Source organism: Poecile atricapillus, chromosome 2, assembly GCF_030490865.1.
Source record: "Poecile atricapillus isolate bPoeAtr1 chromosome 2, bPoeAtr1.hap1, whole genome shotgun sequence".
In the NCBI taxonomy this organism is placed as follows: domain Eukaryota; kingdom Metazoa; phylum Chordata; class Aves; order Passeriformes; family Paridae; genus Poecile; species Poecile atricapillus.
The window spans coordinates 45974686-45997368 of record NC_081250.1 but is presented as its reverse complement, the minus strand read 5'-3'; the positions used below and the strand labels follow the sequence as shown (position 1 = coordinate 45997368).

At 36.8% G+C, this 22683-nt stretch overlaps 1 protein-coding gene across 1 annotated transcript in view; it reads right to left on the bottom strand.

Moving 5' to 3' along the window:
- The window catches only part of LARS2 (leucyl-tRNA synthetase 2, mitochondrial), an 83326-nt gene that overhangs the window by 23869 nt on the left and 36774 nt on the right, over positions 1-22683 (bottom strand). Inside the window, exons 8-14 of the mRNA XM_058832486.1 lie at positions 19510-19617; positions 17821-17980; positions 14606-14710; positions 11814-11929; positions 10234-10517; positions 7034-7132; positions 4057-4194 (exon numbers count right to left, since the gene is read on the bottom strand). Of these exons, the coding sequence (XP_058688469.1) occupies positions 4057-4194; positions 7034-7132; positions 10234-10517; positions 11814-11929; positions 14606-14710; positions 17821-17980; positions 19510-19617 (1010 nt within the window). The remainder of the gene's footprint in view (positions 1-4056; positions 4195-7033; positions 7133-10233; positions 10518-11813; positions 11930-14605; positions 14711-17820; positions 17981-19509; positions 19618-22683) is intronic.

The window sequence follows — 22683 nt, the reverse complement described above, 5'->3', positions numbered from 1 at the left end:
GACTGCTAGAACAAATTGACATCAATTTGGGCTTAACCTGATATCACATGCATGAATACCCAGAGGGTACCACTTATTCTGTCTTGTCATTACTGAGGAATTGAGCAGTATTTCTTTCCCACTGTCTCCAGTCCAATGCATTGAAAAATAAAAGACCATGCCTCATATTTAGGGGATATTTAAGCTATATTGACACCTTTACAATTTTAAGTGCCTACAAACACTGCATTTTCAATGAGGGCATGTGTGTCTGTAAATGCCAATTTCATACATGTTGCCTATAATATTTCTGTAGAAATCATTACGCCATATTTGGAAAGATTGCTTTGAAAATTCAAACTACAGGAATTTTGATTTCTGTTTTCAACCACATTACTGTATTGATAGCCATGAGTACATAATTAAAGACTATCCAGAAATATTTGAATGGATTTGAAAGTCAGAGGACAGGAGCTAAACAATGAAAACTTCCATAAAGAAAATACATCAAAATGAAAAACTACTACAGATAAGTAGGGGAATCATAAAAATTAAGGATGCTAGATGACACTTTAAATGGTGGCAGGTCTTGTAAACTGAGATATAACAATTTTATTTTTTTTAATTAGTGAAAAAGACCTAAGCTACTAGAGAAAGACTGAAAATGCACAAGAGGGCAGTGTTTTTTAACATTTTAGTGTTTTTCCTCAGAGCTGTGGGCTTTGACATCATGACTTCGAGCTTCCTAAAAATAAGCGTGTTGTTCCTAATTACACTTTCCAGATCTTTCAGACCAGCCCTTGAGCAGTTCAAACAAGACTGAGCAAAAGGGGCTTCTGATTAACATTAAAACATTTAAAATAGATGGTAATATTTATTAAGGAGTTATGACTTCCATATTAAACCAAAATCCTAATTTGACTTCATGGCTTCAAAGCACCTAATGCTTTACCTTGCAAAGAGCTAAAGCAACTGAACAATTTTGCGCATGATGATGAATTTGTTACAGTCATCTTGCAGTCTGAGCACATGTCTAAGCAGTTCATACACCCGGCCCTCAGGGCAATGCTGTAACAGATTCTCATGTGCAACAGTTCTTGAGATTGTATATGGTGCCAAAGGAATTCTCCACAGTCTTGCAAACTGCTTCTACAGAAAGCAATTTCAATTTTCTTCTGCCATTGTCACTAGACATAGTCAGTGCTTCTTAAGGATTTTTTTTTCATTGAAGGTAGAGTTTTCTTCTGCAATTTACCATATTTAGACCAGGCTACACAACACAGCTTTTGTGCTACTGCTCTGACACACCAGAGTATGAACAAAACACATTCCAAAGTAATGCAGCTACAGAATCACATAGTCCTTAGAATAATGCAGGTTGGAAGGGACTTTTGGAAGTTGTTTGGTCCATTTCTTTTTCTCACATCAGACCTAACTTCAGATTGTTCAGGGCCCTGTCCAGCTGCATTTTGAAAATATGCAATGACAGAGATGCCACAATGTCTCAAGTCAAACACTTCCAGTCTCATGACCTTCCCTGCCAAAACTGTATTCCTTCTGTCCAGCTGAACCTTGCTGCAATCTGTGACTGTTACTGCTTTCCTTTCTCTGTACATCTCTGAGAAGAGTCTAGTTCTATCTTCTCTATAAATCTCCTTTAGGTAGCAGTAGATAGCAATCAGATTTCCTCCTTAGCCTTCTCTTCTCCAGGGGGAACACACTCAACTCCCTTAGCCTCTTCTTGTGTGTCATGTGCTCCAAGCCCTGACTATCGTAGTGCTCCTCCACTAGATCCTCTTCAGTTTGACAGTGTACTGCACACTGGGGTGAGGGCCTCAAAACTAGACACAGTATTCCAGTTGTTCCTGAATGATGAGCAGAGATAACTAAAGCTGGACATGGTTTTCTGAGCGGAGTATACTGTCATGCCAGCTGCTGACCCACCTCTAACTTGGTGTTCATCAGGATCCTTAAGCCCTTCTCTGCTGCAATCCTCCCCACACAGATGGCACAGCCCCAGCTGTTCTGTTCAAGTCATGGTAAAAGATATGCACAGGTCTCTCCTCATCCACAGATGGAATCACTTCACCACAGAAGGAAAGCAGATTAAGTTGGGTGTAATTTCCTCTTGGTAAATCCATGGTGGCCACCTTGTCACCTTGTCTTTCATGCCTGGCACTTGCATGTGTCTGGTTTACTTAAGTGAACCCTAACTCAATCCTACTCCACAATGGGCAGTATCTCTTGCCTTCAAACCTTCCTACTAAGCAGAGACCTTGACAGCAAAGGCAAGGTAAAGACCTTCCTTTCCACTTAGGCTCTTTGCTGGATTTTGCATCAGGCCAGTGTCTTCCTTGGTGCTCTTTTAAACATTTATCCAGAAGCTCTTCTTACTACCTTCACATTCTTCACCAGTTTCAGTATCTGATGAGCTATGACCTTTCCATAATCCATACTGCCTATCCAGTAAATGCTTCTACATTCCTCCAGGGGTAGCCCATCCTTAGTTCCACTTCCCTTGCACTTATTTTGGTCTTCTTAAGGTGACACAGGAGGTCCCTTTTCAGTCCAGCTGGCCTCTTTCCATGCCTTTTTTTCTTGCACACCAAAGTGAACCACTTGCTTCGCAAGAAAATCTCCCCTGCCCTGTGATCTCACTTTCTACTGACAATATTTCAGCCACTAATATGGTTAATGTAATTTTGGAAGGCTGAAGAATTTGACTAGCAAAAGAACATTTTGCTGCTGTGTGTTACAGCTCCACTAGATGGCTGATGGATTAGGATTGTAAAATCTTTTGTAGAATTAATAAACCTAAAATTGCTTGCAAGAGAAAGCTTTAGAATTCTCTGCTTGAAGGCATAGCAGCTCTGAGAGGGTCTGCTTTGAAAGGCCCACTCTGAGAGAGAAGAAACAGCCTTCCTGCTGCAGCTACACAAGCTGCAGAAACAGAGTGAAACACAGATACACAAATCATCTACATCCAGTATTTCAAACTCAGCTTTCACCACAAACTATTGGACAGCCAAAAATGAGTTATGAAAACACACTGCCTATTTTCATCAAAATAAAAAAACCTTGGGGAAAACATTCTGCTAGCTGCAGTAACTTGTCCATCTTTTTCTGGCTCACAGCTACTTGAATTCTAGTTTTGTAGCAATACTACAGCATTCAAATGAGCTCAGTGACATATATAGTTAGGCTCCTCTTTTACATCAAGATTTTAGAGGGGATACTTGTAAAGAATGAATTTATATGAGTTGTGGCTGAGAAATTACTGAGCAGTTCTTCTCATGTGGCCATTTATTTTGACTCAATCTATTCAGTCATTTCTGCTGATGGGAGAACAGGACAGAGCACGAGCCAGAGCTTCATTGTTCTGCCACTAGTACTCTCCAAGCTGAGGGTGGCATTCTAGAGTATAAAAGAGCTGAATTTCAGTGGAAATGGGGATGTTAAGCTCAGAACCTATCTGAGAGGACAAAGGACAGAACAACAGATGACTCACCATCTTCCATCAAACTTTACCTCTAACCAAAACAGAGAACAGTTGAATCAGGCTATAGCAGCAGTATCAACAAGAGTAACTAGAAGTAATTATATAAAAGTCATTAAATAAAAAATAAATTAACATTAATATAATGCTTTTGCCTATCAAGAAGTGTTTGGTACTTCTCAGCTCCAATAATACAGTGACTTAAAAGAGTGATTTTTTTTTTTTTTTTACATATGCATGGTTCCACTGAAATTAATGCTATTGCCGGTAGGAAGTTACCTGATTTGAAATAATAGCACTACACAGAATGCCTGAAGTTACTAGTTTGTGCATGCTTTTGCAGGCTGGAAATCTACAGAAGTGTTTTATCACTTGCTCTGAGCCAGTTAATACTCATGAAATAAAAACGTTTGTATGAACACATACAGGAAGTACAACTCACTGTGAGAAACCAAGTACCGACAAAGCAGAAAAATTCAGGCTTATTCAATGTAATGCTCCACTGTCACAACAATTTCCACTAACACTCTTGGAAGTCAAATGAAATAAGAACGATTTTAGTAGAAATATATAAGGCTTACTTATGTTTTGTCATCTTTAGATCATGGCAAAAATGGCTGAAGAATCTTGCATAGAACAAGTGCATAACTGCATGCTCCTTTCCTCCGATGTACAAATCCACAGGCATCCAGTAGTCTGCTAAGTCACTATTAAATGGCCTGAAAAAACACAATTATAGAAAAAAATCCAACGTTGAAAAGAAAGACCAGCACTACTAAAGTAGGTCACCATCGTTGACTGGACAACACTGCTTACTGAGAGCAATACATGTGCAATAAAACGTTTATTTTGCTATCAGATCCCTTTTTTTTTAAGAAGTGAAATGCTAATTGTAGACAAAAATTTCCACTCACCTGTAGAGCCACAAAAAGATTATTTTTCTATATTTCAGGCAAGCAATTACCTGAGAAAGCAATGAAAACACTTGACTGCTCTTTAAATTTTTTTTTGCAAATGTCTGTTACCAGCTTTAAATTATTTTGGTATTTATCACGCCTTATATAGAAAAGACATGACCATTTAAAAACAGTTGATTGTTTTAATCATTGCCATTAGGGGGCAATAATGCAGTTTAAGGCTGTGGAACCCTTTGTATGAGATGGGTCACAGCACTCCAATTGAAGGATGCTCGATGAAATGACAGTAAATTTGTTATTTACAGCATATTTGCCATGTCGTTGGAGGTTATCTGAATGGTTTCTCAGCATTGCTTATGGCTTCATTACATATTTCCATGTCTCCTGTAGTGGGCCCATAAAATACTATTTGTACAGAAGTTCTTCTCTAATGTAGGCTTCAAGCCCCGGCACTAAGAAACCTATTTGTTTTGTCAGTCTGTCTGATTATTCCATCCATAATTTTTGTCACAGTGACACTTTCTTCCTCACAGATGAGCCCAGAAGCAAATCATGGATCTGGGATTCATGTATTTGGAGGAACAAATCAAACCTAACTTTGTTCATAGGGCTCCAGAATCAACAGAGTAATTCTCCTGAACTGTAGACCAGTGAAATATGGTTTACGGAAATGAAGGGTATATATATGTGTAGCTTAGTTAAAAGAACTAACTAAATAAATCAAATGCAGGCAGCAATTTAGTGCAGAAGTCCATATAAATGTTCTCATTTCAGTGTAAAACAGATTAGACTACATTAAGCTGTTAGTTTGACAGTTGGATGTTACATCTGACTATTTCTTCTTCAGCTTCTGGAAAAGTCCCTCTCGCCCACACACAAAAAATACTTCAAACTGTCATGGAGAGGAAGCAATCTGCCTAACTCAGTGATAGTAATAATATATTCATGCTATCACCAGAAAATAATTAAAATTGGCATGAAAAAAAAGTGTTCACGGAAGATTTTTCTCTAGTTTAACCAAACTAGTGCTGCCAATACACAAGAAAATCGGCCCAGCAATATTAAGTCACTGAGTACATATGTTCCTATGTTCACATAGTACATATGTACTATGTTCATATGTTAAGGCACTGAGTATATGTTCCCAGATACTGCTCTGAACAATAAACAAACAAATACATGCCCAAACAGCCCATCAGGTGGTATCAATGTTTTAAAATTCAATCCTTCCTGTCTTCCTCAGACTACATAGTAGGGATGCTGCACTAATTCCTCTTTGGAAAAAAACAGTGCTATCAAGCAGCGCTACTACAGGCAGACTATAAAGCAGAAAAACAGTTAAATAACTACATCTGTCTTCCCACACTTTCCATGCTGCAGACACTAGTCCACAGCATATGAAAAATCTCCTTTCATTAATTATGCATGTAGTGGAAGTGCTGACACAGCAGGAGATTGCTGTGATGCCTCTTCAATTGAGGTCTGTGCACATGGAAATGGCAAGAGTCACCAGAATTCAAAAGAAGAGAAGTGAAGATGTCAGACTTGGCAGCTGGATATTACACTGGACTATTCCTCTGTGGAACAGCACTGCCTGTCCACACACTGAACTACTCAGTGCATTGCCAGGAAGGGTACATTCCATGCAATTTACCAGTCTCAGAGTCATGGCAAGCTGTCATTCCTGATGGCACCCCCCACTAAGGACTTCAGCTCCTCAGCTGAAGATTTTCTCTGTGCCCTGCCCCATAATTCCTGTTCATGCAAATTTCTACTCATTGCCTTGTAGTTCCTGCGTTTACATAGTTGTGTTTATACATCTTGTTCTTCTAGATCTTCTGACACAGGAGCAATCAAAGACCACATTTTTGGACTAGCTCCATATATTGTCCTGGTTCTGGCTGTGATAGAGTTCTTTTTCTGCTGAATAACTGGTACAGTGCTGTGCTTTGAATTCAGTATGAGAATAATGTTGGTAACACACAGATATTCTGGTTGCTGCTGAGCATAAACCAAGGACTTCTTGGTCTCTCATGCTCTGCCAGAGAGCACATGCACAAAGAAGCTGGGAGGAAGTTCAGCCAGGAAGGCTGACCCAGACTGGCCAAAGGGATATTCCATACTATAGACTGTCATGCCCAGTATATAAACTGGGGGAGTTGGCTGGGAGATGCCAACCGCTGGTAATGGGTGGGCTGGGCAGTAGTCAGCAGGTGGTGAGCAATTATATAGTGCAGAGCTTATTTTTCCTGGGTTTTCTCTCTCTCCCTCCCTCTCCTTTTTATTATCATTATCACCACAATATTTCACTTTGTTTCAGTTATTAGACTGTTCTTATCCAAGCCATGATTTTTACATTTTTTTTTTCCCTCTTCCCGATTGTCCCCAGCCCACGGGGTGTGTGCGGGGAGCGAGCAAGCAGCTGTGTGGTACTGAACCGCCAACTGGGGTTAAACCACACCACCTACACTGTGCTGTGTTCAGACCCAGAGGGCAGGCACATAATGAAGGCAGTGCAGAGATTTATACTGCCAGTAGACTGCAACTAGAAGCTGGAAGCACCTGAGTGTGTGGTCTCTTGGTTCCCTTCTCTTCCGTGTAGCAGGCTTGCTTGCAGTGGCCCTGCGCCTACAGCTCTCACCTGTCTGTGTTGTGAGGGTCTGTGTACCTCAGGTAGTACCAAGCAGAATCAACAAATGTATCCATGGTATCAACTTCTCGCAGTGCTGCTGCCTTGCACCTGAGCAAAAGAGGAGAATACCTTTTAGGTACGTGACAAGCTTGAAAAAAACCCCCAAACAAACATGGACAGAATGGCCACATAGACATTTAGGCTGAAAACTGAACAGGCTGAAGAGTGACACGTTCAGAGAAAATTCAACAACAGTAACAGGACTGACTTTTTCCCTCTCTCTCCCAAACATAGCAAAAGCAAACTGAAAAGAAGCCTGAACAGCCATCACATCCAGCAATAGCAGAAGATGGCACCACACTACACAGTCCTCTCAATCTTGAAATTTTTTGGAATTGCCATTTTGAAAGATACAAAGCACAGACAAGCATGCTTTGCCATACAGTTAATGGGTACTGAATATAGATCACACTCGCTAGGTACCAGCATATTTAGCAGGAAGGTCAGATGGTTGCCTCTCACTGATTGTACAAAATGGCCTTTGCAGATTCCATTTGTTATCTCTAGAAAAAATTAACTTAGTTTAATTTCAGCTTTCACTGAGATCAAATCTCTTCTAGACCTTGTAGCACAATTTTAATTTGTGATTACAGCAAATTGATTTTTGCTTGTAATTGTATTGGCAGCCCTACGGAACAGTGTTGAAACAGATTTTAGAAGCTCATGTTACTTTCTGTTAATTTGTCCTTGAATATTCATTGTTTGTAGGAGCCAATAATCACATTTAATAAACTTCCATTTGTTGTAAATGATCCCTCTTAAAACTCTTACTATTAAAACAATGGGATTATTCTAATGTCAATGAAATTTTGACATCTGTGACACTCTTGTACATAAATGCCACTGATAATATGTAAGAAATCTACATAGTTTATAATTTTATGTAAGTTTAAATGTATGTATATGTATACATAATAAATGGGGACTGGCTATTTCGTACTTACTAACTCCATATTTAGTCTCTGATCAGTCTTCATGAGTGAGTTGCAACACGTATTTCAGCTTGCCTGCCTGATACTTCAGCTTGGTTTGCCAAGGCAAGTTTACAAGAGCATCACCACTTAACATTTTCCTTCATTCTGTTTCTGTACCTGGTCCTCCTCTACATGCAAGTTTTTCTTCCAAAGAGAATAATGTAATGAAGGAATTTTACTTCTAACTAATTTTTAGTGTAGAATAATAATTTTATTAAATTCCACACATAAGCAAAGACTTGGCCGGTGTAAAAGAATGGCTTTTCTGTCAAAACTAAGAATACTTTACAGTCATTGAACCATAATTACATCTGCTTCATGCCTCTCTGCTAAATGGACATGGCTTGCTAACATAGAGACAGCATGGGCATCTTTCAGAGTTTGTATAATTTATATCAATATTGTGATTACAGACACAATACTGTAATCTAATTAGACAATCTTCAGATGACTAACACAATTACCTGGACTTGTGTAACAAAGAATAACTTGAGCATCTCCTCCCATTTATGATTGTTAACATTATTGTCATTCAAATTCTCAGACTTTTGTATCCTTCCGTCTGGTTTTCTTTATTAATTCTAGATATTAAACAAAACTAATAAAAAACCTTATAACTGGAGGGAAGAACTAAAGGAATGGATGATGTAAGTTCTCTGAGCAAGGAAAAACAAGGATGACTGCATACAGAAGTAATAGCTCAAATGATTTGAAACTGTAGCAGGCATGGATGAGCAATACTGATGATAGCTGTCAAATAGGTGAGAATTAGGAAGACAAATAAAGATGAGAATTGAAAAAAAAAGTTAATTTCAGTAAGCTACCACATTTTAGGCTAAGAAAATAATCCTGTGTGACTTTATTTCTGACTAAACAAATGCCTTTGATTAACTTCTATGCAGTGCAGCCACAATAACTAATCAGAATCGTAAGGATTTGCTATACATCACAAGTATATGTTATTGCCTGGTAAACAACAAAATAATTTTTAACTAAGGTTGTGAGGGAAGCCAAGACTGCCTTTCACACAGTGACTTTCAGTCACAACAGGAAAATTTCTCAATTGATATTAGGAATTGTAGACCAAGGCATTTCTGGGGTTTTTACTAAACCTATGGATCATATTCAGTAAGGCTTCACTGCAAAGGTCACACTTTAAAATACACTACCATGTGCAATTTCAATAGGCACATCTGAGAAAGAAGTTTTTATCCAGAAACATGGGAGTAAAGGTCTGTTTTACAAAAAATTACATGTTATCAACAAAGTTCAAAATACATGTTTCCAGAGAACCATGGAACTGCTAATATTAAAATAAATATAGATGTTATAAATCTGCTGAATTATCAGTGAGAGCCCTATTGCCATTTATATGTCTGATTTCCCTGCCTAGAAGCCTGATAACATTTGGTCAGTGTGCTAGGAGCAGCAATGCATTGCATTGCTGATGAAAAACTTCTCTGGAATACCTCATGTTCAGTTCCTCCCACAGAACCTGTAGGCAACCTTCAGTGTACAGAGTACCTAAGCAGTCCTCAAGATTACACAACTGATTTTTACAACACATCTCTCACTACATAATTTAGACTTTATATTTCTTGAATAGATGGACTACAAACAATAAGGATTGCAGTGATGACAAGATGCATTTACTGAAAAATCTAAATTACATGCTATCTGTAAAGTACAGCTCCATGATAAAGATTTATATAGCTGAGGGAACACTTTATTGTTGACTATTGCAAGAAAATGAACACAGTATTAGTTTCCTTAACAAGAGGACTAATTCAGTAATCATTATAAGCTTTATATAAACACTGATGAAAGATAATTAAAATAACTATAGTAAATGAAGTGAGAACTACTGTTAAGAAACGGGAAACGGAGAAAATTATTCTGTTTTTCCTTTGTTTCTTTCTTGTAACTTAAAACCAGTGAGTTTTGTTTCAGCTTGCTCATGAAAAAATAGCAGTTTGGGCATTGAGTGTTACAAAAAAAGGAGTTTTACAGAGTGTATGAGAAAAAAAATCCCTGTGCTGGGTCAAACTAAACATCATTCTGGAGTTGCATTCTGTCTCAGAGCAGTCACTTGCCAACACTTTGGGAAAGCACACAAGAAACAAGCAGGTGCAAAGTAATCTCTCCCAGGCTGCAGCAAGTACAGCACTGACTTACCTCGGACAGGAACAGTTCACCCATTCTGGGGCACTTTCCAAAGGTGAGGCTCCCTTTCCTGTGAATGTGGTCACACTGGGCAACACCACAGGTAAATCTTCGTAAGGCACAGGAACAGTGCCACATGCCGGGCAGTGAATGATTGGAATGGGCGTTCCCCAGTACCGCTGCCGAGATATTAACCAGTCTCTCAATTTGTCACTCGTTAGGTCTCCACCTATTTTTTTCTTTTTGGCCTGCTGAGTAATAGCTTCTAAAGCCTCCTGCCGAGTCATGCCAGTGATCTGATCGAAAAACAAAACAACACAAAAAAAGTGACATAGAAAAAGAAAGAAAATTTTTTAGTTCCTATCAGTGAGAGTGCAGGAACAAACAAAACCAGTTTTCTGAGAGCCAAAATAATAATTTTACTCTTACTACTGGTTAACATCCTGCTATCCAAGAGGCTATTCACATACCAGCTGCCCATTTGAACCTTCTTGCTTAAAGGATTATGTTCTTGATGGCCTGAATAGAAGAAGACTGAAAAAGAGTCTTGTAGACCCCTTCAACCATTATTGGTAGATATTTGAATTTACTGCTGATATCTTTATCGGTTGCTGTATGCCAAAACTTTCAGAATTCTATAATGAACATAAGGTAGAGACTGAGGAAATGCAAATGTTAAAAAACAGCTTTCCTGCTCCTGTGCGCATTTCAGGTTTTTCTATTCTCGCTTTCACATACTTTTTAACCACTTAGACCCTACCCTACTGTGGACAGGATTTCTGAGCTAGAGATAAAATTTAGGCCTGTCAGAGGCTCATCGGTTCCCAGGGAACAGTTCCTAGGAACAGTTTTTCTCTCCAGAATTGTTATTGCAAAGAGGTAATTTTTCTCATAACAATATGAACAGACATCCTTGATGTGTTTCCTCTGGTCCCACCAATGGGGACAAAAGGGGGTGTTGTTCCTTCCACCAATCAGAGTAACCTGGCTGGAAAAACTATATAAGGTTAGAAAACTTTGAAATAAAAAGCTGAAAAATTGACCTCAGTGGTGTTCGTTTGGACCTGCGCCTGGTATTTCATGTCCTCTACCACTTAGACATAATGTGTCGGCTACTAAAACACACATTTTCAAGACCCGTATCTAAAGATAAGATTCCTATGTCTCTTGAGGCATTCATGATACCACAAAGGCTGAAGGCACATTTCAATGAATATGTGGAAGAAGGACTAGTACATTCATGTTTAGGTTAAGAATCTATTGAGATTATGAAATAAGAATCAACTTTTAACATAGGTTAAATTATTTTGTTTCCTTTATAGAACTGAGATTAATACAGAGGGAAGTTCAACTGTCCTCTCATGTACAAGAGGAAAAAACTTATTTTACTGCTACAGCAGAGCCAACGTATTTCATCATTAAATTATTCCCAGAAATTTGGTAGCATAAGCTTGGCTTGATTTAAAAAAAAAGAAAAAAATCTTTAATAATAAAAAGTATTTGTAATACAAAGTATTTGGTACTCTTCAGAAAACAGACTTCATTTGCTTTGTTACCGTAAGCTGAAAAGAAATCCATACTTGTATACCTACCTCTGCAGAATTAATGATCTTCTCCAAACCATTTGGAAATGTCTCAATGACTTCAGTGAAAGAAATACCCAGATTCTTAGCTACTGCAGCATCTTCTGCACTAGTACTAGGAATTCCTAGAATGGATGAAAAAAACATTTCACTGCTATGGCACTCACTTTATAATGACTTACGTTTTCCCAAAGGACTTAAAGAAAATGATTTAAGAACAGTAAAAATGTTTTTTGTACTCTTTAAGTAGTGAAATTGAAACAGCAATAATTAGAAATATGTTTCTCAGTTCCTCTGTAATTCAAATATTCATCAGTGTCCTGTCCTTCTTTCAGAAAAGTTTGAAAATTTGATGATTCTGAAAAAACTAAAAACAAAGCCATAAAATTTGGATAGAATTATAGAATTTTGAAAATAACCATATTATCTAAATATAATATATTTAAACAATATAAATTTTAATTCTATTTGCTAATATGATAATAAAAGACTAAACAAAGAGCAAAGTCTTCCTGATTCAATATTAAGTTATCTCTAATTTCATAATTTATTAAAATGTACCATAATGCAACAGTCTCAAACATTACTATCCCTTTAACTTACTATGAAAGACATGATTTGTTTATAAACTCAGGGAAACAATTCAAATAACATCAGTTTGAAATTCAGACTATAACTAGTAAGAACACTTCCTACTGATATTCAGATGAGTTACACAAGTCTCACTATTTAAGGCTCCCAATGCTGTCTTGTCCTCTGTGTTTTATTATTTCGGACAGTCACACATTTTAATTCTGAGGGTTACCTGGAGGGTTACCTTTCACAGGGAATTAAGAAATTTCTTAGCTTGCTTTATTATCACATGTATTCTGAAATAATATTAAGATGCTAACATTTATTATTTACACAGAGATACATCTTCCTGCCTATTTTTCCTTTTCAATGATAATTTAATTAATAATTTGAACCATCTTGCACAATTACTATCATTGTTAAAAGGTAAAGAAACTTATTCCAACAAGACAGTGCCAACATTATGCTGGTGAAAACTACATACAGAAGTTCTCAAAGTATTTGCTGAGCACATTGGAATTATTAACTAAACCAGCTTAACAATCATTTTAGTTCAGGCAGTGAAATGCCTGCTCTACTTTAACTCTGCCAATATGTGGAAGTTTGGAAGCAGATGACTGAAGAAAATCAAACAAAACTCCCCTGTGACAAGTAACTTCTTAACTAGAAAAACATGAAATTGCTATTTTATCTTTCCAGCAGATGTACACTCTTGCCATTTCAAGAACAATATTTGTATCTTAATTTGTCAGAAAGCCCTGCAGTCTGCAACAGGTGACTTCACAATATGCTCTAAGAATGGAAAAAAGTATGTCCCAGTTTTTGGTCTGCTTCCTTTTGAAAAGATGATGCTATTAATATACACTGGCAAAGCTCAACAGCTGGCACCCACAGCTTCCCATGAAGAGCTGGGCTGTTTCCAACAGACATAAGGCCAAGGTATGTGCCAGCAAACTGGAAGATTTTAAGGAAAAATAAGATTAGGTATTTCAATCATTTGGCTTCTCCTGTATGAGGAAAACCTTTGTTTCTCAAAACCACATTAAAATCTAAAACGTAAGATGCAGGTATGCTGTAAGCAAGGTATACAGCCCAAATGGATAATTTCCATCAGGCCCGTGAGGGTCATCCAAGACATTTTTGCACAGTCAGCAGGTTTTATTCAGTCCAGTTGTGCAAAAATAGCCAATATTGGCAGCAGTGAAAGCAGCAGCCCCAGGACAGCAAAGAACTATCAGCAACAGGGAGGTAGCAACAGGAGTTAAGGGATAAGGAATGCACTGGACAAAGAGAAGAAGACATAATATTTCCCATTAGGACTAGTACAGAATATTGCCTTCTCAATGCAGCTGAGACCATGGCAAAGCACAACAGTAAACAAAGAGCTTGGTGGGTGCAGATTAAAATGGATATGGTTTTTAAAACTTAGCAAAGTTTCTACTTTGACTTATTAGGACAACCATATTATCTAAGAGTATGTACTTAGCTGCCCAATTTGGGGGACCAGGCTCCATATCCAGAAAAGGAGTAAGACAGGGAGCTTCATAGGACAACTTTGAGAACAGAAGCTCACTGCAGGTGATTCAGCATCCTCCAGCAACACCCTCCCCCTTCACCTACGGATCCTCAACTCTAAATCAGGTGCCTTAAATTATGGGAACGATACCTTGAGAGATAAAGGATCTAAGATAACTCTGCAAGACTACCTGAAAAAAATTATTACCTATCCTGAACTATTTTACTGGCCTCAAAACAAGTATTACTAGATAAAAGTCTAAGTTGGAAGTTTTGTACGTTTACCATCTGAAGCATTTCTCTATAAGGATGTACATAATTCATGCAAACTTAAGACACACAAAAAAAAGCCAAAAATTAGGGTTGCTTGTCAAATAATGGTACCGTTCTGTTTTGATTAAGGATGGTGAGAGACAGCCAAACACGTATGTTGTAGGTAACCAATTTTCTTAACATATGCAGATCCTCAAACTCAGCTCATTAAATGCACTAATTTTGTATTTCCATTTAAAATTATCATCCTGCAAATTTCCTCACCCACATAGATTCCATGTAGCTCCTTTTCCCTTCCTTCTTACCTAATGAAGAAGAAGAAATCCAAAATCCGGGAGAGCGAGCCTCTGTGTTCAAATATTTACCACAACAAGTATCTTGTGCTCCAACACAGCAACTGAAAACCATACTATTCCACTTACATATCTAACATCACATACCTATTTTAGTATCAAGAAAATTATCAAAATTGGTTTTTGCTGAGATGACTACAGGAATCTCCTGATTGGTAAGCAAATTCACAGCTGTCACTGAAGTAAGTGAGTCTGAAAACAAATGTAATGATATGGTAAATAAAGTAGAAGATATGCTAAGAACATCACTTACCATTACAATACAGCTAATCTTAAACTTACATGAATTTTAAATAACAGTTTTCTTTAAAAAAAGAAAGAAAATTACAAACCTATTCACATTTCAAAAAAGTTGAGATGCATGAAAATGCACAGTAAGTCAGATTGGTAAATTTTCATGATTATAAACATACTTACAAAAAGCACCTGTATAAGAACAGAGTAGGATTTTGATTATAACAAAAAAATCGAGTCTTTGATCAAAATACAGGCTGCTGCAAAGTTGTATGGATTTGTTCTAGTAAGCCCTGGTTTATGTACTAGCATACAATGCTACAAAATCCCACCAAAAATCAGATAAAACTGCAGGGGAGCATATATCCTTATGATTTAATTTCTAACAGAAGAACTACAAAGCATGTGAAATCTTTTTTTTTTTAACCTGTGTTAAAAAGCCACCTAAGTAATCTACTTTTTTTCCAATCACGGCATTCATATTCATATTACAGATGAGGAACCCAATGACCACAAGCAAGAGGAGATAGGAGAGGAGAGAATTACGAGTAAGAACTAATGAACTGAAATTGATTTACAGTATGCAGATTGGGTGGCTCAGCAAGAAAAAAAACAAATCTGAACACTACAAATTTTGAGGATTTGAACCCCAGATCTGAATTTGGGCCTATTTCTAACTTTTTCAGAGCCTTTAAGTTAATGATAATTTAAATCATTAAAATGTGGGCTGCTAAGAGCTTCCTTTCACCTTTCTTCAAAGCTAAGCTGAGGCTATGAAGGCTTGTATTGTAATGCATAAAATCTGCTTGAAGTAAAGTAACAGCAATTTTGAGAACAGGGCTGTTATATCTCATCATGCTTCTTAACACAAATGATACATTTATTTATTTCTGATTACTACTTTTTCAAATTTTAGGTATCTGAGGTATTTATATTATACAGAAAACCTCCACATTCAAACGATTGCACACAGCTTTCCTCTGTTTAAAAAAAAATACAAAAGGGACAATTTAATTTTTTAAAAGCAACTAACCGAAAAGCATCATGAGAAGGAAGCTGAGTGGGCAGGACACTGCTTTTAAAAATAACTTCTCTCTTCCACCCAGCAATAATTTTCATTTTATGCTGGAACCCAAAATAATAACTGCAGTTTATGAAGGTGCTCTTTCCTGTGCTCATTTGCTCACATCATTATTATAACTGAATAGAGAGAATGGTACAGGTACAAATGTAAGACGATGTATGCTGAGTATTATAATGAGATAATGAACAACGTAACGGTCAAATCTTTATTTCAGGCACCTCCTGCTGTCAAAACTATTAGATTTACCAGATTCTAAATTAACATATATTTTTGTAGGTAAAAAGAAAAAATTCAATGTTTGACAACTGGTTGTTCCATCTATTTAAATAATAGTAGCCTAAAATAAAGATATGCAATTCAAGACTAAAGGTTTTAGAACTTTCAGTTACTCTGCTATACAATAGCTTTTTTTTCTCTCCTAGAGAACACAAAAAACATAACCTCCGAATTATTTAAATGAGAACACAGCGAAGAAAGATAATTGCAAGACTATTCCCACTGAAAAGAAAACAATTACACTTAATTAAATTAAAATTTCAGTGTTACTGACGATTTTTAAAAAAAAAAGTCTTGGTTAATGTGAAAATAGGGTTTGTATAAGGCCATCCAAAATTTCTTTTCATTTAAATGCCATTGTTGGCCTTTCATATGTAAAATGCCAATCTCAGCTAATTTCAACTGAAGAATGTCTGTAAGTATATTCACAAGTAGCACAAGTATACAATAGCAGAGTTATGTGGAATTGTGCCTCTTTTTTGAGGACTTTTGGCTGTCATTTTTCAGCTGAGAGTTTCTTAATTTAACTCAACCAAAGCCTTTGAGCTTGTTGTTAGCATACACACAAAAAAGCTTTGCAAGAATTTCCACTTAAAGACAAATATAAAAATATACCATTGTCCTTATTACAAGCAAATTTTGCACTTTTGTGATTTGGCTTAAAGCATGGATCCAAAAAGGTACAGACATATGCATGAACATTGTATTTTGTGCAGTTACTGCTTTGATTTGGTTCAACTGCAAGAACTGCAATTTTATTCTCCAAAATTCTCCAGGCTTTGCTTACCTCTTAGACAAGGGCTTTATGTACTCAACACAGTCAGGCTTCATTTTTTTTTTTCAACTAGCAAGCAAATTTTTAAAAGTAGAAATGAAGTACTTAAAAAGGCAGGTTCTGTACAACCAACACAATTTCCCACAAGATGCTGTTGAAATCAGATGTTATATAGACAATGAAGCCTCATCTTTACCAGTAAGGGAAAAAGAAAATACTGAACACCAGCCTGAAGTAGAAACAAAAAATATTCTATTTACTCTTGTCATTTCCATGTTTTCCAAACAACAAAAAAATACTAGACCACAGATGCCAAAAACAGGCAGAAATGGAGGTAGAAGACTTCAGGAAAGCAGTTAAGAACAATTAAAGCATTATCAGTTGACTGTGTAAGTCATGACTGCCATAGGGATACTCTGACTTTACTCCACTAGAGTCCTGTATTAACTAAGGATCTACATAGTAGACTATTATTTTACTATCTATCAATGATTCACTTTGCTATATATTAGTGATCTATTGACCACTTTAGATTGCTTACGACAGGAAGAAATCATTGCTGGTGCATGAATTAGTTCTGCTGTCTTTGTATGACAAATTACCACAAAGACATGAGATTTTCCAGTGGGCTAACACAGTCAAATTTGGACTATTCATTTGTTATACACAAGGAAACAAGAATCTCTTCCATTGCTTTTATATACAATGAAGTGTTACAACTATTATAAAAAGAAGAATTCTAGCATAGTTGCTCTTGGCCACATCTGAAGCCAGGACAGGCTGATGTGACACTGTGTGACATATAACAAGAATCAAAGGCCTGCTAGCTCTCAACAGGAACAGCTCCTGCTCAGCTTGATACACATCCTCCAAAGATCATTCTCTATAATTATTGCTCTTCTACAACAAAATGCAGTATGAGAAAAATACCACCTTTCCCTGGGATGAACTCCCTCTGAAAGACTTCCTTGAAACTGCTATTCCCATGCAGCAGTCTGTGAGTTGGTAAGATACATAAATGGGAAGCTCCATAAATGGCTTCAGGTGTATAGGTGTAAGCTGCTACCTTCTCTTCTGTTACTTTGCCATTAACCTGAAAAAGAGCAGAAAAAATTCCCACTGGAAGTGCAGTGATTATAGATTTCCCTTCCTTTCCATACAGCTAATGAGTCTATATCACCCTACAGACATACACAGATCCAAATACCAAAGCCAGATGCATTCGCACTATAGAAATTTTCCAGAATCAAACCTTGACAAAACTTACTTTTAGGCCTTGAGAAAGTTGCTTTACAGTCTTGCCTTAGTTTTTCCAAATATATCTATGAAATATAATTCTAATCCCGTATGTAATATTGCGCTGTGCTACTGAGATAGACTCAATCCCTGATAAGCCACCCGGAATCCTTCTATTCACTTTTAATATGCATGCCTTGTTTCCAAGAAACTGGAAGGAGATGCTACCTCTGAAATCTAAAGAGAATTTAGGATTTTCTCAGCTACAATATGACTTTACACCATATTTCTCTGATGAAGTGAATGCTGCAACTTATGTACAGAATTAAAATAATAAAAGGTGGCACAACAAACAATTGGACATAAAATGTAAATAGTAAACCTAAGCAAGTTTTTAAGAATTACCATCTGGAATTATCAATCAAGGTTTATATCTTAGACCAGCTAACTGCAAAGTATATGGGGGTCTTGGAGAGACATTTTTCTGCAGCAAGTATTGACATAAATTGTTAGAAACAATTAATAAAAACAACTTTAATACACAGTAATTTATAGAATTACAAATACAGCATCTTTTAGCAAGGTGCAAATCAGAGGTATTTAAAAGGTTTAATTTGTCTCAATTTGAAGTTCTAAAGAATTCAGTACTTTAAAATAAGAAGTCACTTTAGAATGTTAGACCAGAGTAAATAATCACAATAAAGTTTTGAAGTACAAGGGCTGAAATTCATACAGGGTGTCTGAAAATCTCTTCTGTCACTACCATATTCATGGAGCCTTGTTCATCTCTTGACAAAAAAAAGGGAAAATCTGAAGTCTTTCTGTAGATAATGATATATTTTTTTCAGGTTTCCTTTTCATTCCTCTCCTTTCTATCTAGACTTCTCTGTAGCACCATCACTACCTAATGGTGTGGTTTCCATTATTTTAATTATGGTATATGATAAGTGAAATAATGGATAAATGTAAGCTAAGCAGCTTGCCTGAGGTCAGCCTGGTTCTGACAGAGAAGGTGACACACAGAGCAAAGCAAAAGCCCAACTAGATCCTAGCTGACATGTGCAGTGCTACTTGATAGTGCACTTGGCACAAATGTTCTGGCTTTAGGGAAGCTTATTATCTGGCATATATTTTGGCATAAATATACACAGCCAATTTACATCCACTTGAACACACAAACCCTTTCCTAAGAAGGATAGCAGCGAGTATCTCTTCAACCCTCAACTGGTGCTCTTCAGGAATCTTTGCAGGTCTGTGCATGAATGTAATAATAATCCTTTTTAGGAGGCTTCAAGCTTTTCAGATCTGAAAACCCAGTCCCATCACACATTTCAGGAGTTGCAGCTAACCCAACCAAGACAGCAGCAATTGAAATATCTGACTTACCTTTAGCAAGAAGTCAAGAGAACACCCAATGCAGTCACCTATCCAATTTGCTTGCATTTCTTTAATACCATACCACTCAGGGAGATCAGATAAAGCATCAAACATGGCCTTAAGCAACAAAAGAAAGAATTAGAACATTCAGCTTTTGTAAGCATACAATGGTTACAATGGTTATATGTATGGGTTTAATTATAACTAACAACAGAACGTTAAGGTTCTGGTAAAAACACTGGAAGAGGTGCCTTTATACTGCTGCTACCTCAAATTAATCTCTCTGAGAATAGAACTAATATGGTACAAGCCAGAGGTATGTCACTGCCAACAGACACCTTATTATTATTAAAAGTGGCCTTTCTTTTGAATGGACTAGACCTTAAGATACAGGAACAAAAAACCTAGATGAAAACAAACACAGAAAATATTCCCAGTGGTTTTAACTTCTGGGAAGTGTAGGATCATTGAGCTGAACAATACTTGCAGATATGAAGCCTACATTTGGATTAGTTGTTTGAGGCAATAGCCTAGAGATGGCAGTCAAACTAAAGGTGTCCTTTAAGGTGCCATGTCCTAAAATTTTCAAGCTCTGACTTAAAATAGCATGATAGTTTCTAGATATCTATTTTTTTATATTTGGTATTGATATTTTACCAAACACAACAGGCTGTAAAATGGATTGAGTTCTTTAGGTTGTATCATCCTGCAAAAACAACACTAAGCCTAGTAACAAAGGTTCATATTTAAATAAAAAAACATACATGGTATTATAATAATATAACTCTTATAAGCAACCAGCAGTGAAGCTGGGTCTAGAGGAATCAAGGGTCTACAGCAAGTCTTAACAGGAGTGCTGATGCACCTGGGGATGTTTAGGCTGGAGAAAAGAAGGCTCAGGGGGGACCTTATCACTCTCTACAACTGCCCAAAAGGAGGCTGTAGTGAAGTGCAGGTCAGTCTCTTCTCTCAGGTAACAAATAACAGGACCAGGGGAAATGGTCTCAAGTTGTACCAGGGGAGGATACTAGAAAAAAATTCACCATGGAAAGGGTTGTCAAACATCAGAACAGGCTGTCCAGGGAAGTGCTCGAGTCATCATCTCTGGAGGTATTTAGGAGACCCACAGAAACGGTGCTTAGGGACAGGCTTTACTGACGGACTTGGCAGTGCTGGCTAAATGGTTGGACTTGAGGATCACAAAGGTTTTTTCCAGCCTAAGTGGATCTATACTGTGCAGCAATGAAGAAATTAAGTGTTGCCTCCTTTACTAGCCATAATGTCCAACAGCCAACTTGTAACTTCTATGCATATTTGCATTCAACAAGAGTTGAGTATATATATATATATACATATAAAAATATAAAGCACATATATTTGTGTGCATTCTGATGTGTGGAATGGAAGCATAAAAGTCTATTCCAAGTCAACTAGCATTTGTCTAAAATATTTGAACAACATGATTTTAATCAATAGCATCTATAACAATGTAAAGGAGAAGACAGACAGATAACTTAAAGTTAATCTAATTTTTCACTTTGTAACACTACACATTTTTGTTATGAATACCGTGAGTGTCCAAAATCTTTACTCTGGCAGAAGTACAGCCAGAGGCATGAGTCACTTGGACAGATGGTGAATATGCTGAACAATTACAGTCAAAATCAAAGAATAAGGCAACATGTTGAATAATTTCTCCTTCAGCTGTGACTCCCAACATCAAATGTGCAAGCTCTTTATTATCTCAGTAATTACTAACAGCCTGCAAAGATGGACAGTCACTACCATGTGCTGCTCAAACTAAACAGTAGGTAGGTGGATAATTAGTGAATGCACACTTAATTCTTCTCCAAGAATGCATTTCAGGTTCTGTTTTAATGACATTCTTAAGTAATTTCAAAGTGAGATGCATAACAGTTAATATAAGAATTACTTTTTTAGTTACTGCTCTGTAATACATCTGTCATTTGAAATACAACAAAAGGCATTTTGTAAATGGTCCTTTGTAAAGTATAACATTATACCACCACTTGGGATTTTTATTGCTTTCTATATCTTTAAGAATAAAAACCATTTATTGATTATTATTAATAAAATAATGTTAGGCTTTTGGAGGGGTTTTTATCACAGTATACCTTTAATCTCTTTTAACTCACAATTGCAAGCATACTATATCACAGAGAATTCAAAGTTCTCAATATTCTCATTAATTGCACTGTTCCAGAGACAACTAAGCTTTATCTACCATGATCAATCCATGTACTTATATAATTGTGAAAGAATAATGAATAATTGGAGATACATAGAGATACACACACAAAATACCTAGATATACCCTTTGTAAGAACTTTACGCATTTTAGAAAGAATGAAATTGTGTCAGTACACACAGAACTGGCTGTTCACATTAGTTATCCATTCTAATCTACATCACATTTTGCTGGCAGAAGCAGCTAACTGTGCACGTGTTCTACTGAAGCTGTACAGTAACTGCTTACCAGCAAAGCTTCCTAAATGTTATTTCACTGCAGTCTTCATACACCAAGATTGTCAATACCAGTGGAATAATGATTTTACTTTAATTCATTGGCCTTATTAGAAGTTGCAGGCTACAGTTTGACTTAACCCAGTTCTTCTCTTGATAATGCAATTACTTCATGCAACTAAATGCAGGAAGAGCCAACTTTACTTCATCTGAATGAAGATAACGAAGCTTAATCTGCATGATGCAGCCTAGCAGGCTTTTCAAACACAAACCCTTTATAAATTAATTTATACATAAGCAATTTAGTCTGATACGAAACAAAAATCCCAAGCAAACAAAAAAACTTAAAAAATGTTCAAATGGACTTATGACTCTCAGTTCTTTGTACTCAATATACTCCTTAGGTTTCTTGTCAAGGCTATGAAGAGCAGGTGAAGCAGAAAATGAACATGCAAATCACAATTTACATGGGGTTACAAAGGCAAATAATACTTGGTATGCACACTGCTATCATGTTAGTGTGTGTTTTGGAATGGTAAATTAACCTAGGACACTCACTAGCAGGAAAGTAGACAAACATTAATTCTTACACATGTGAATTCATTTGTACATTCAAAATTCATCTGTGCAAACTAGGACCTTTTAGAAGATAGCTTAAGGAAAACCCTTTAAAAAAGCCTTTCATTTTCAAATCCAATT